Raw genomic sequence first — 15511 nt, 5'->3', positions numbered from 1 at the left:
GAGGACCGGCCTCCATAACTATGGAGCGTCCTCCTGGACGCTCGTATAGCTGTGGGTCACCACCCACAGCCTATACGAGCGTGCAGTTTGATGGCCGCGATGGTCTTGACCATCGCGACCATCGAAACTGCGAGCCGGAGCCTGCGGTTGAGGTTTTCCCTTAGGAACGCCCCCGTCAGGGAGGCACGCCCCCGGCACGCCCACCAAAGGGGGCGTGCTGTCAATCAACGATGTTGACATTGCTTAATCTTTCTTACTTGTGTTCATGTTTTCCATCAAATCCTTATGTCCGCTTGGCAGAATGATGTATTTCTCTGTTCCCTGCCTTTAATGTAGTTCCATCTACACATCAGTCTTGTATCACCGGACAGCTGGAAGTGCACCACTCGGCCTAGCAGGTGTAAAGGCTCCCGTGAGGCCACACATGGAAGTGCACCACTCGGCCTAGCAGGTGTAAAGGCTCTCGTGAGGCTACACATGGAAGTGCACCACTCAGCCTAGCAGGTGTAAAGGCTCTCATGAGGCCACACATGGAAGTGCACCACTCAGCCTAGCAGGTGTAAAGGCTCCCGTGAGGCCACACATGGAAGTGCACCACTCGGCCTAGCAGGTGTAAAGGCACACGTGAGGCCACACGTGGAAGTGCACCACTCAGCCTAGGAGGTGTAAAGGCTCCCGTGAGGCCACACCTGGAAGTGCACCACTCAGCCTAGCAGGTGTAAAGGCTCACGTGAGGCCACACGTGGAAGTGCACCACTCAGCCTAGAAGGTGTAAAGGCTCCCGTGAGGCCACACATGGAAGTGCACCACTCAGCCTAGCAGGTGTAAAGGCTCCCGTGAGGTCACAAAGATAAAGCAAAATATTTAGAAAAGGTTTTAGGAATGAAAGTGTGGATTGAAAGTGGAAAGTCCCTGTAATCTTTGTGGTGAATGAATGGGTGACCAGTTAATATTGTTGCATACAGATATTATAATACATATTCCATATTATCATTTATTATGGAAAGTCAAATTTAGGGTGTAGCGTGAAAATGGAATCCTAAACAAATAATGAAGGGTGTTGTGCTCAGTCCTGTGCCAGAGAGGAATACTGCTGGGCTTTGAAGACCGTGCTTCCAGGCTTCTTGCCAATATAGCTTCTGTCTTTCCCAAGTTGGGTGTGGGCTGGAATCCTGGCTCTTCTGTATACTGTTGGTATCCATCTCTCCTTGTAGCCATATGCCAAAAAGTATTTCAAACCAAAGTCCTTGGCTCCAAGTGGTCCCAACACCAGATCACCAGACAATTTCTGCTAAGGTGCAACATCATTTTAAAGAGAGTCTTTCCCTTTTTGATATGTGGGTGTCCCCACCATTGCAGGTGTAATTATAGGGATGATACGTCACAGACTCCTGCCAACCTCTGTTTCGTTTCTCTTAGCACAAGGGGTCATAAGAGCAAAATACATCAGTCACCATATGGGCGGATGCATACGAATACTTGGAGTGTACGCACACTAGAAATAATACTGTTTGCGAGAGAATGCAATTGGTGCTTCCTTCCACCTCATTGCGAGCCCCTTAGCTGGCAAATTGTATGTTGTAGCTTTTTAGACAAGTTCTTTTGAAATATAAGGGGAGATGTTTCCAACCTTGAAAAGAGTGTATAAGTTGCCCCATAGCAACCAGTCTGATTCTACCTGTCATTTTACAGAATGTTTTTGGAAAATGCTAACTAGAAGCTGATTGGTTGCTATGGGTAACACTACATGACCCTGCAATCTTGACGATGGGGCGATTTTTCTTCACCCCAGACCATGCAAGATTGCCAGTACACATTACCCGATGTAATGAACGACGGAATGATACCTTGTTCCATCCTTCAGCATCGTGTGATTGGCTGTGCAGCGTCCGACCTACGGGAACGCCCAAGTGGGTACCACATTAGACAATCTGCCCAAAATATCTTTCCTGTCCACCTCAAAATGATATATTGGACGATATATTGTCTAATGTGTACCCAGCCTGAGTTACTTGTATTATGTAACTATAGACCAAGGGCTGCCAACCTGGTCCTTGAAATCCCCTAACAGTACACATTTTCCGGACCACGTAGCTGGTGCACATGTGTAGTCATTACTAACTGTCACAAGGTGGGTACACACTGAACGATGTGTACCATGACAATATGTTGGGCCAACATATCTTTCGCAGGTACACATCAGAACAAGGTAATGTATGACGGAAAGATCACTCATTTCGTCCTTCATTCACATGAATGGGGCCGCATGCAATATTATAAGCTCTGATGTGCCGCACATGAAACCTGATGATGTCACATGCGACCACAGGAGCGCCCATATCATGCATACCCACTGCATGATATGTCGTTACGATTTGGCCAACTCGTAACGACGTCGTGCTAGTGTCTACCCGTCATAACTAACACATTCTACAGATCCACAGGGGGTCTGGAAAACATGAACTGTTAGGGGGATCTCGTGGACCGGTTTGGCCACCCCTGCTGTAAACCATTATTTTACCAGGGATGAGCCTCTGTCAAAATTCCAAGATCTCGGCCATCAGACCCCTGATGTTTTGCCAGTTATGGTGCATGAGGGGCTTATTCAGTTAAATGTTATCTTGGTGTGGCCAGAAATCTCACATAAATCTTCCTCTAGGTGCGTACACACGGAACGATATCTTTCAACGATATGAACGAAAAAGATATCGTTCAATGATATATCGTTCCGTGTGTATGCAATGAACAACCAATAATGCGCGCTCCCACTGGACGATAACTATATCGTCCATGCATGCAGGCCAACCTGGACGATATCGTTAATTTTCCAAATGGAAGAACGATCGTTGGTCGTTAACGATATCTTTGGTGTGTGGATGAACAATATCGTTCATCCAGCACTCCGGGAATTTCAAGGGAGAACGTTCAGCAATATCGTTCGCTGAACAGCTAGCACACAGTTCCCATTGACCTCCGTCAGCGACGACCTTGGTGGCATAACTGGAAAATAAATGAAGAGAGGGATAGATAGTAAAACAGAAAAGAAATACAGTGTGCTCACGCTCGGTTTTACCCATATTGTACATGGTACCAGCTGCGTGGCAGTAACAGAAAGAATTTTGCTATCGGCTCTAACAATAATATACTGCAAATCTGGGTGTATCTAAGAAATAAAAGCCTAGGGGATTTTGTTCATATTTCGATCAAAACATTTAAGCTTGCAGCCCGACGTCAAGGGACCCCAATTCTCTACATGTCCCTACACTAGCATATAAGCCCAACACACCATTACATTGCTGTAAAATGCATTAACCTGTCAGGTACAGAGGGTAACATCTATTCAGGGGCTGGATTATGAGCCACCCCTAACTATGCCGTATATACAGATGTGTTCTCATACATCTAGCTTCAATACGCCACGCAGTGCGACTTGCCTGGCGTTGAGTGAGCCGCCAGTTCTCGTGTATCTCTGCTAGTGTTGGGCGTCTTTTTTTCTTGAAGGACAAGGACGCATCAACAGACCGTGCTGATTAATTTGATATGAGACACTGACTCTCTATACGAAGCACAACGGAACTTGGTATTAAAAAAAAGCTGCGTCCACTACATTGTAGCACTTCGTATACAGATTCAGAGACTCAGCCGCACACAGATATACAAGTGTCACATATCAAATTAATCAGCACAGTCTGCTGGTGCGTCCTAGTCACATTGCATTGCGACTTACTGTAGATGCATTTTCTGCAAAACAAAAGACACCCAGTGCTAGCAGAGTCTCACCGATAAGCATGTTTAAATGGCTTTGTGTAGATTCCAAACAATTAATTTTGCTTGATGTGATTAATGAAATTGCAAACCTATGAAATCCTCGTCCATTTTCTGGATGATTTGTAACCCTATGTAACAGTCAATGGGCCTGATTCAGCAAGGAACGCAGTTGCTTATACGCACGCAATCAACCGATTGTTGCGTTCCGCGCATGCGTATGCATCCCAGTGCGCGAACCGGGCGCTGCGATCACAGAGGATAGGCAGACCCCTGGCAGAGTGATAGGAAGTGCCGTTTGTGGGTGGTGATGGGGGGGGGGGGGGGCGAACGCAGGTGTACCAGTGCTTTGGGACGGCGTTGCATGGGCAAGTTTATATTAGCCACTGTGATACCATATGCAGCCTGAGGCCTCATAGCGTGCGCTGAAGTTAGCAGTTCCTGAGTGAGGTCTGACCTGCCTTAATTGTGCGTATGGGTCCGATGTTACCGATTATTTTGCTATATTGCCCAAGTATACGGATGTGAGTAAGGGGAAGTGGGCCTCCTTCTGTCAGACTGCGTTCGCAATGCGAATGCAGACATTTACATATCACATATCACCGTTGATATTAGCAACTACGCTGCGTGCGTACAAGCAGAATAGCAATCCTTGCTGAATCAGGCCCAATAATAACGTTGCCATTTCAAGTTCTTTCCATCGTGATAACCATGGACACTTCAACTGTTGTTACTTACCTGTTCTTGGATAATGTTGATATTTTCGTAGCATCAACGCGGTTCAGTATCTGATCTGAACTGTACGTATCGTTGTAGATTAGAGCGTCAGCTTCATGCTGCTAATTGCTATTTCTGCATTATCACTAGGACTGTCAAGCCGGGCGCTTACGGACTTCCGCCTGATGAAGGACCTGTCTGTGGAGACGCAATTAAACCCGGAGCGCAGGCAACAGAGATTGCAGCGGCTGGCAGAAAACATTGAGGAGTAATTCATTTAATTAGCTGTTGACTTTTTCCCATTCCAGGAATGACCCGTTAAATCACCTCTCAGATAAATTACTAAGATCAGACTTGTAATTCTTGTGTTCCTTGGCTGTGCCAAGGAAGAAGGTTAGAGTTTGGTATTGGTGTTTCTTGCAGTAAGTAATTATAGAATTTATCATTGATTGTATGGTACATGTACATTTACAGAGAAGTGTCTGACAGCTCTTATAAAAAGCACAACAATGTAGGGAGAAGACCTATGGCTTCTCTTACACAGGGGGGAATTCAATTCAACGCGAATTGAATAGCGCCGGGAGCGAGCTTCCGGAGCTATTCAATTCAGTGCGCTGTGTGGTCGGAGAATGCCGGTTATAGCGGTCATCGCGCCTTAACAAGGGTGTTAAGGCGCGTTAACCGGCATTCTCTGACCAAAGTGCCGGGCGCACGGCTGGTAGTGCCGCGCTAAGTAGAAAAATAGCTGCGCGCCCGGCACTTTGGTCGGATTTTTCCTCGCATCCCCAGGGGGGTGCGAGAACAAATCCTTAGCCCGCCCAAACAACGCGGTGTATTGAATAGCTTCGGGAGCTCCCTCCCGCGGCTAGTCAACATCGCCCTGAATTGAATTCCCCCCACAGAGCCCTCTGTCACACCAAACCATTATACAGTATAATACACTATCTTTTAGTTGTTCTGCTCAATGTCACCAGATGGGTATTGTTATACTGTTCTCCTAAACAGCAGGACACGTAGCACTACAAACTAGACGTACTGTATAGTGCAGCTCTATAAAAAGACAAGGATACAGATGTGTTCACACTTTGCCAGTCGGCCGCACGCCTATCACAGCGGCAGAATAGCTGCTGCGTCTTTGCACCCTGCAGCGATGCTAACACAAGCTAATGCAGCAGGAGGCATCTGAGGACAAAAGACGACTCCCGCCAGCATCGCAGATCCGAAAAACACAGCATCAGATCACCATTGTGCCCAAACTTACTCAGAATGGGCGACGGAACTCCTCTGCCCTGGCCTCGACACTCCCACAAAATAAAGGTGACACGCTGCCCCCAAACAGCTGCATACTGTCCCCTTACGTCTGCAGCAGCACTGCAAATGAGTGACCGGTTAATCCTAAATTCCCAGTACCTTGTGGGGCTTATTCTGAGTCAGATGCAGTGGCTCTTGCATCTGGACGCGGATTTCTGCTTACTATGCTATTATTATAGTAATGCGATAATCCAGCTGTGTATAATGAAAATCTGTGCGTCTGCATGTGGAAGCCTGTACCGCCCACTGTTCTTGCGTCCACAGCTGTAGCCGTCATGATTAGCATCGGGACTTAACACCATTTCCTGGCTGGCTTCAAATGATCCAGCTGAAGCAGACGCACGCTGCGAATGAGCACTGAAGTCGTCCGACATGCCCCTGACACGCCCACGAGACGTTCATATGCGATGGTCACCGCCCAGAAACGTGTTTTGCGCGGATAGTGTGGTCCGGGCGACACATAGATCAATCCGTACGCACTAGCAAACTCCATCCGTTTGCTTAAGTCTGATTTGATGCCTGCGCAGTCATTGATTTTGTCGCATGCGCAGTAGGTGAGAACCGTCTGCGTTTCCACTTGCGTCCGAATCAGCCCTGTAAGATGCAAAATTGAGGAAAACGTGCACAGCATGGGAATTGCGCCTGGCATATTGCACCATATGCAGCAAAAATCCTCATACACCTAGGGGTAAATTTACTAAGATGGGAGTTCTATTAAGAAGTGATGTAGCCCATAGCAACCAATCAGATTCCAGGTATTATCTTCTAGAAGGTGCTAGATAAATGAGAAGTAGAATCTGATTGGCTGCTATGGGCAACATCACTTCTTAATAGAACTCCCACCTTAGTAAATTTACCCCCTAGCCTCAATATGCCATGCGGCGCGAGTGAGTGGTGTAATGTCTTTTTCACTGAAATATGCTTCTTAAACACAACATGATACGACAAAACCCCTTCACATGACTGCTCTGATTAATTTGATATGTGACACTTGTGTATCTGCGTGCGACTGAATCTGTGCACGAAGCGCAACAAAACTTGGGGTGAAGTAAAGCCGTGCCCGCAGCATCGCAGCACTTCGTCTGCAGAGCCAGTCTCAGCCGCACACAGATATACAATTGTCGCACTACAAATTAATCGGTGTAATCTCGTGAAGCGGTTTTGTTGGATCGCGTTGCGACTAGGATGCACATTCGAACGTGAAAGTCGAGTCGCACAGGACCTGTTGCGCCAGGAAAGGCTGTTTGGCGAGATCGCGGTAATAGTGTATGAGGACACATCTGTACAATATAAGCTGAATTGATTTTGATTTCTGATCACTTTCAATTAAAGTTACTAGTAATTATAAAAAAATAATGAAAACCGCTATTTCACTAGTGACTGCTGAACATAATCATTATGAAAGGACTTAATGAATTATTGTACTTTACTGACTAATTTATCTGAATCAGTGTTCTGTTTACACATTTGATTTATTTGCTAAACTTATTACCTTGGTGTGTGTGGAAAGGAAGCCGGGTGCACTTAGCGAAACCTCTTATAAGCTGGCACCGGGACATCGTATATATTTAATGATATCAGAGGATCCTGTTTCGTGCCACCTTCCCACATAAGGGAAACGCAGTGGGTGACAGCAGTATCATGTCTGCATTATTAATGAGCTGATTGATGTCTTTCACAGAAGTCGGACGGCGAGCTCGGAGTTAGGAAAGTGGGGACTGCGACTTCAGCCGCAGCTGTCCGTCACAGGCCGCATGATGCCGCCAGAGAAGATTTGTATGAGGGACAATATAGTAAGTACCTGGTGTGACCGAAACAATAAAAGACCATCGGGAAGGATGGAGAGTTGAGCATACCTTGCGTGACTTCGAGCCGCGCATATTCCAAAAATGGTTGCATACAAGTGCGAGCGATGAAGAGTGGTACACTTTCCGATCGCAGATACACTTACTAATGCAGAGGCAGAACTGGGTTGTAATGGGGCGTTCTGACCTTAAAGTTTAGCAAGGGGCGTGTTTATACAATTGCGCGCTACGTGGACTGGATGCGGAGGACATACACCTGCTTGGAGTACAGATGGGTGCATGTTCTCTTTGATGATTAGTGGCAGACCAGGCTTACTAGCACACGCGGGTACACCATGGTACATGTACAACTATACATGCGGGCGTATATATACGTTTTTTCTGTGTATTTTGGTCCATGTTTACAAACATAAAGCCCATATTTCATACATTCCTTCCCCCTTTCCAGGACATCGTCATCGTTCCAAACTGTAAGGGCAGACCTTCTTGTTCTCTGGAGAGAGATAAAGTGAAGAGCGATAAAGTACCAACCAATCAGCTTCTAACTGCGGTTTTGGAGGCTGTGCTAGAAAAATGGTAGTTAGAAGTTTATTGGTTGGTACTTTAGCTCCAAGATTGATAAATCTCCCCCCACAGTCTTGCCACCTTAGAGAGGAGAAGGGATACTGGTGTAATGCATGATGGGAATAATACATATTTGCAGAGAACAACAAGGTCTCCGGGGATAACTACAACATACATACATTTAATTTGGGATTTTCAAAGAGTCTATTAATTTGCACTCCGACCATTGGGGTAAAAGTGTTGATGCAAAAAAGCATATTTACATGTGTATATTGAGTGGGGGTATGGCCAAACATTGTTGGGTCTTCTCTGAAGAAGCTTTTCACTGCCGCCATCTTGATACCACCTTCCTTCCCTCTCAGAGCCCCGTACAGATATGTATACCTGAGCCTAACAGCTTGGCAGTGCTTGCTGTAAATGCTCAGTACCCTATTTGTACACAATATAACAATGTTGTGGACTGTCTTATTCACAAGAGAAAACAGTGTTTTGGTAGTTATTATTGCATGGGAATGTTAATCTGCTTTCTACTTCAGGGTCCATAGGGGTCCACAGGGTGACCTTGGGGTATAGCTGGATCCTGGATCCTCGGGCACCACGGAGTTAAAGCTTTTAGCTGCTCCCAGGATGCACTTGGGTCCAACCTCCCCTATACCCCGCCCCCGAGCCACAGGCACCTCAGTTTTAGATGGTGCCCGGCCGGAGTCGGGTCACCCTGCGGGGTGGGCTGCAGGAGCAGCCCCCTAAAGCTTTTAATTTTTTATTGAACTTAGTTAAATTTATTTATTTTTTACTATAAGTTTTTTCTCTAGAGCAGCAGCGCTGGGCTGTCTGTACAGACGCCCACGCTGCCGCTCCTTCTCCCTGCTGGCGCCGCGACGCCAGCACTGAACTGGGGATCGCGGCGGGGGAAGCCAGAGTCTGTACTAGCCGGACTCTGGTTTCCCCCGGGACTGCTGCCGGAAGACGCCGGGGAGATCAGGTAAGCCGCGCACCGCTGATTAGCGGCGGTGCGCGGGTTCCTTTCAAATGCAGTCCCATGCCCCCGGTCTAGGGGACAGACCGGGGGCGCTAGCGGTGGCGGCGGGCCCCCCCTCCAGCGGAGGCATACCCCGCCAGACCACTAGACCACCAGGGTTAATATCGCGGCAAGCGGGATGCCGGCAACCCGGGGGTTAATATGCTAGCCAGGGGAGGAAGCCTTCCCTGTCTAGCGGCTCCTCCCCTCAGCTCAGCGCGCCTTTCAGCTCGGAGTCTGGCGTCGCTGAGCTGCAGATACTCGGGCCACTCCTCCTCTGAGGTCTCCAGCGGCCATTTTCTCTGTGGCAGCGTGGATACTCTCAGGGAGCACGCGGACCGGTCCCCCTGTGTTCCTCTCCCCTGCAGAAGGACAGTGTACACAGCACTATAGCCCTCCCAGACACTGAATCTGGGAGGTTGATTGTAGTGGAAAGGTGCAGTGAGTATATCTTCCTGCATGGTATGTGACTTTTGCTAGTGCTGCCTGTCTGTGTCTTTTTTCTACTTACTGTCAGCCTGTACCTATCCCTTTCCTTCTCCTACAAGCCCTACAGGTGTGCGGGGGAAGGGTGTTTCTACTGACCTCACCTATATAGATCACGTATTTGTGAGGTCCGTCACATACAGTTGTGTGCTACACGGTGCCATATTGTGGGCTGTTGTTCAGCACACTGGTGAGTGCGCACGTTTTCTTCCTAAGTCATGTCTGAGGAGGAGATTGAGCACTCCGGGGCTCCAGCATTGTTCTCCTGCAGGCGCTGTTCTGCAGGAGTGGATAGGGAGGATTTGTCACAGGACGGCCTGTGCGGACGGTGCCAGGCGGTCCCTGGTACGTCTAAACCTCCCATTTCGCAGGAGCCACCATGGGCGATGTTTTCCCAGGTGCTGGTGTCCATCGCGGACCGTCTGTCGGTCCCGACTGCCGCCCCTACTAGGGCGTTGCCCCAGCCTGCCATCCCCCATTCCCCGGGTGTCCCACAATTATTGCAGACTCCCCCGGGGTCTCAGCCTGTTGGTCCCTATGCGGGGTTGCCAATGTATATTCAGTCCACCCCTGTGGCACAGCCGGCTGTGGTGCCGTTTCAGGCTCCTGTGACAGCTCCTCCACCCTGGGTGGATGCGCTTTCCCACACTGTCCAAAATTTGGCGGCAGCATCTTCGGCTTTTCAGTCGATGTTGCGCAGTGACGTGCCCTCCAGGGCGTCTAAACGCTCAGTCATGGCACAGGCTGCGCATCTTTCGGATTCTGAGGGGTTCTCGGATGATGGTGAGGTACAGGATGATTCAGCCTCAGATGCCTCAGTCCAGGAGGTAGACACTAAGTCTTCCATCAATGTGCGGGCTCTGGTTAAGGCGGTGCGGGCTATTCTTCTGATTGAGGATGAGGCACCCGCTCCCAAGTCAAGGTATCCTAGTTTTAAAAAAGCTACGGTTACTTCTACAGCGTTCCCCTTGTCTGATCAGTTGACTGATCACATGGCGGTGGCCTGGCAGACGCCCAGTAAGCGTTTCCTGCCACAGAAACGCTTGGCGTCCAATTATCCATTCCCGGAAGCACATTGTAAGAAATGGGAAACTCCGCCTGCAGTCGATTCCCATGTAACACGCCTCATCAGGAGTGCTACTTTGCCATTGCCGTCTATATCCTCGCTGAAGGATCCTACGGACAGGAAGGTGGAGACTTGTCTAAAGTCTATTTATTCTCTCTCAGGGGCTGTAGCCCGGCCGTCCATGGCCATCTCCTGGGTGGCCAAGGCCATTGAGGGGTGGGCCACCGCCTTGGAGGACACGTTTACGGATGAATCTCCGGACGTCCAGGGGGCGTTGTTAGGACAGATGAGAGATGCCGCCTCCTACATTGGAGAAGCATCTTTGGATGCTAGCCTGTTGACCTCTAGGGTTTCGGCGGCAGCAGTGTCTGCTCGTAGATCCTTGTGGTTGCGGTCTTGGAGAGCAGACGCGGATTCAAAGAAAGGCTTGGAGGCCTTACCTTTTAATGGGGAATTACTATTTGGTCCGGACCTGGACAAAATAGTAGATACCCTGGCAAAATCCAAGTCAGCCTTCCTCCCTTCAGCTACTACACCTGCTAAGGTCCGGAGCTCGGCGTTTCGTTCCTTTCGGGTTCAGGGCAAGGCAAAGGGTCAGTCCTTCCCGAGGCAGTCCGCACCCAAGACCGCCTCAAAGCCAAAGAAGCAAGCCTGGAGTGCTAGGCGCCCTTCTTCCAAGCCAGAAGATAAGCCTTCTGCGTGATGGGATGGGCCTCCCTCTGGGGGACCCCAGAGTGGGAGGCCGACTTCTTCAATTCGCCCAGTGCTGGCACAATACCACCACGGATGCCTGGGTGCGAGAAGTGGTCTCCCAGGGGTACGCCCTGTCTTTTCGGCACAGGCCGCCTTGCCAGTTTTTTTGCACAAGTCCTTCTCAGGACAAAACCAAGGCCTTGCAGGTTCAGGAAGCCATAGAGGCCTTGCTGACGGCGGGGGTCATTATACCCGTACCACAGTCTCAACGTGGGATGGGGTATTACTCTACGCTGTTTCTGGTGCAGAAACCCAATGGCTCTCATCGCCCCATCCTCAATTTGAAGTCCCTGAACAGGTTTCTCAGGGTTCCCAAATTCAGGATGGAAACTTTGCGTTCCATCATACTGGCGATGGAACCGGGGGATTATATGGTCTCCCTGGATATCCAGGACGCCTACCTCCATGTGCCTATAGCAACATCGCACCAACGGTTTCTGCGGTTTGCTATTCTCCACAACCACTACCAATTCAGGGCTCTACCCTTTGGTCTCTCCACGGCACCAAGGGTATTTACCAAGGTGATGGCGGTCATGGCGGCTCACCTTCGGAGCCAGGGGATACGCTTGCTACCGTATCTAGACGACCTCCTCTTGCTGGCAAGCTCCCCGGAGGTACTGATCCAGCATCTCCACCTGACGGTCGCTTGTCTACAGGCGCACGGCTGGTTGATCAACTGGAAGAAATCCTCCCTCATCCCATCACAACGGATGGTTCATTTGGGGGCCCTGCTGGACTCTCGTCAGCAACGGATTTTTCTGACTCCAGAGAAGGTCTCCTCCTTACAGCTGCGGATTCACAGTTGTCTGAGCAGTGGCAGAGTGTCGGTGCACTCAGCGATGAGAGTTTTGGGGTCCATGGTGTCGGCATTCGACATGGTGGAGTTTGCCCAGTTCCATTCCAGGCCCCTGCAGGGGCTGATTCTTTCAGAATGGAACGGATTGCCACACAGGATCCGCTCTCAGATGCTGGTGTTGTCCTCGGAGGTGCGTCTGTCCCTAGCCTGGTGGCTGCAGACAGCGCATCTCCTGGAGGGGCGCCCCTTTTGGATCCCGGAATGGGTTCTGCTCACGACAGATGCCAGTCTCCGGGGTTGGGGGGCGGTGACAGGCTCCTTGTCACTTCAGGGTCGTTGGTCGGCGGAGGAAGCGATTCTTCCCATCAACATCCTGGAACTGCGGGCAGTATACAGAGCCCTGCAGTCGTCCGGCACCGCTCTTCACGGAAGGGCCGTTCAGGTGCAGTCAGACAACGCCACCACGGTGGCGTACATCAATCACCAGGGAGGGACTCGCAGTCGAGCTGCGATGTCGGAGGTGTCCCGCGTCCTGGCTTGGGCGGAGCGCTATATTCCAGCTCTCTCGGCAGTTTTCATCCCAGGAGTCCTCAATTGGGAGGCAGACTTCCTCAGCCGTTACGATGTGCATCCCGGGGAATGGTCGCTTCATCCAGAGGTATTCCAACTACTCGTGGACAAGTGGGGGCTGCCAGAGCTGGACCTGATGGCGTCCCGTTACAATCACAAGCTGCCTGTGTACGGGTCAAGGACAAGGGACGCAGGCGCAAGTCTGATAGACGCGCTGTCGGTGAAATGGCTGTTTCAACTGGCTTACTTGTTCCCTCCGATATCTCTGCTGCCTCGGGTCCTGCGCAAGTTCAAACACGACGAAGGCACACTGATCCTGGTGGCCCCAGCGTGGCCCAGAAGGCTGTGGTACTCCGATCTGCGGAGCCTGTCCATCGACGCTCCGTACCTCCTACCTCAACGGCGGGACCTGTTGTCTCAGGGGCCCTGTCTTCACCCGGATCTGGGTCGACTATCTTTGACGGCGTGGCTCTTGAGACAGCCGTCCTGAGGTCTCGGGGCTTTTCTAGCTCCGTTATTACCACCATGCTGAGGGCGCGCAAGCCTGCTTCCGCGAGGATCTATCACAGAGTGTGGCACACTTACTTTCAGTGGTGCGAGGCCAGAAACTATGATCCCCAAGTGTTCCGAGTTTCGCGTATTCTGGCTTTCCTTCAGTCCGGTTTGGACTTAGGATTACGTCTTTCTTCACTGAAGGTACACGTGTCTGGTCTGTCGGTGTGGTTCCAGCGCAGGATCGCTGCTATGCCGGACGTACACACCTTTTTCCAGGGTGTTTTGAGAATCCAGCCTCCCTTTGTGCCACCTGTGGCCCCGTGGGATTTGGCGGTGGTTCTTAGGGCCTTACAGGGTCCTCCTTTTGAGCCCTTGGAGTCAGTGGAGCTCAAGTGGCTAACTTTTAAAACTGTTTTCCTCTTGGCAATTGCTTCTGCCAGGAGGGTTTCAGATTTGGGGGCGCTTTCTTGTCGTCCCCCTTTTCTGATTTTTCATCAGGACAGAGCGGTGCTTCGCACTCGTCCTGATTTCCTGCCTAAAGTGGTTTCCAGGTTCCACATTAATCAGGAAATTGTTGTACCAGCCTTTCAGTCACCTGATCTTTCGGCTGGGGAGACTTCCTTAGACGTTGTAAGGGCACTCCAGGTTTATGTGGACCGGACTAGTTCTGTGAGGAAGTCGGATTCTTTGTTTATCCTCTTTGGTTTTCACAAGAGGGGTTGGCCTGCCAACAAACAGACTCTAGCCCGTTGGCTTCGTTCTGTTATTATTGAGGCTTATATGCAGGAGGGTTTACCTGTTCCAGCCTCTGTTAAGGCTCATTCCACTCGGTCCGTGGGCCCTTCTTGGGCTGCTAGCCGTGGCGCCTCTGCTGTTCAGCTCTGTAAGGCGGCCACCTGGTCTTCCATTCAGACCTTTTTGAGGTTCTATGCGTTTGACACCTTTGCCTCTCAGGATGCATCCTTTGGGCGCCGGGTTCTCCTATCAGCACAGGAGCGTCCCCGCCCTTAGTTGGACTGCTTTGGGACATCCCCAAGGTCACCCTGTGGACCCCTATGGACCCTGAAGTAGAAAACAAGAGATATGGTAAGAACTTACCTTTGTTATCTCTGTTTCTACGAAGTCCATAGGGTCCACAGGGCACCCGCCCTGACGCACCTGGCTTCATATGGGCTCTGTGACTGGTCAACGGTTTTCCGTCTCCCATTTCTGTGAGTATGGTTCTTGTGTGTTCCAGTCTTCCTTCTCTCTGTTTCGTCTCCTCCTCCGGCCTGGGCTGCTTACCAACTGAGGTGCCTGTGGCTCAGGGGCGGGGTATAGGGGAGGTTGGACCCAAGTGCATCCTGGGAGCAGCTAAAAGCTTTAACTCCGTGGTGCCCGAGGATCCAGGATCCAGCTATACCCCAAGGTCACCCTGTGGACCCTATGGACTTCGTAGAAACAGAGATAACAAAGGTAAGTTCTTACCATATCTCTTGTTTTTTGACTGCTCAAAATAGATAACATGGAGCATTAAGGCAAGATATATTTGGTTTACTAAAAGCATAAAGCCATAGCAATGAATGGCAATCATTTAAGCACATAATTGCATAAATCTGCATTCAAATGCCGCTGGCTGCATTATTTATATTTTATTAATTGCAGTATACTTAAGCATGGGCGACTTTAGTAATAATAGTTTATTTTGTTTGTGGTGCCCATGTGTAAACAAGTTTTAAATGGGGATCAATATAACAATTTAGGTACCTTCTTCATGCATTCAGCTGGGATCTAATAAACATTTTCTTTGTACCTCTACATGATAGTTCATACATGATACTTGTCTTAACACGTATTAAATATACACCTCCTAGCACCAACCAATGTCTGCTGCGGACTGGTCTCGAGAGGCACGGAACGCGAGGATGATAAGCGCAAAATCTCTCTCCAACTGGCTGCTGCTGTTCAGCCACCGCAATGGGGACGTTATTGAACAGCTGATTTACAGCCTGAAGAAAGTAGGAGAGGGAATGGGCTTCAGTATTGAATACCCCAAAACGTAAGCGCTAACCTATATTTATGACCTGTCTTGTGTTGTGTTTTGCTAGAGCTTGAAATATTGTTCTGTAGGTAGAATAAATATAAGTGGATAACTTAAGACCGTGCACAACAATACCTGCTGCCGT

At 49.7% G+C, this 15511-nt stretch overlaps 1 protein-coding gene across 1 annotated transcript in view; it reads left to right on the top strand.

Annotated features, from left to right (window-relative positions):
• PIWIL4 (piwi like RNA-mediated gene silencing 4) overlaps nt 1-15511 on the top strand; it is a 273504-nt gene that overhangs the window by 134763 nt on the left and 123230 nt on the right. Inside the window, exons 10-12 of the mRNA XM_088455729.1 lie at nt 4633-4750; nt 7475-7586; nt 15200-15384. Of these exons, the coding sequence (XP_088311855.1) occupies nt 4633-4750; nt 7475-7586; nt 15200-15384 (415 nt within the window). The remainder of the gene's footprint in view (nt 1-4632; nt 4751-7474; nt 7587-15199; nt 15385-15511) is intronic.

Source organism: Taudactylus pleione, unplaced genomic scaffold (genome assembly GCF_031769625.1).
Source record: "Taudactylus pleione unplaced genomic scaffold, aTauple2 ptg000667l, whole genome shotgun sequence".
Classification (NCBI taxonomy): domain Eukaryota; kingdom Metazoa; phylum Chordata; class Amphibia; order Anura; family Myobatrachidae; genus Taudactylus; species Taudactylus pleione.
Note: the sequence above shows the minus strand (reverse complement) of the source record. Positions and strands in the feature narration are given on the sequence as shown.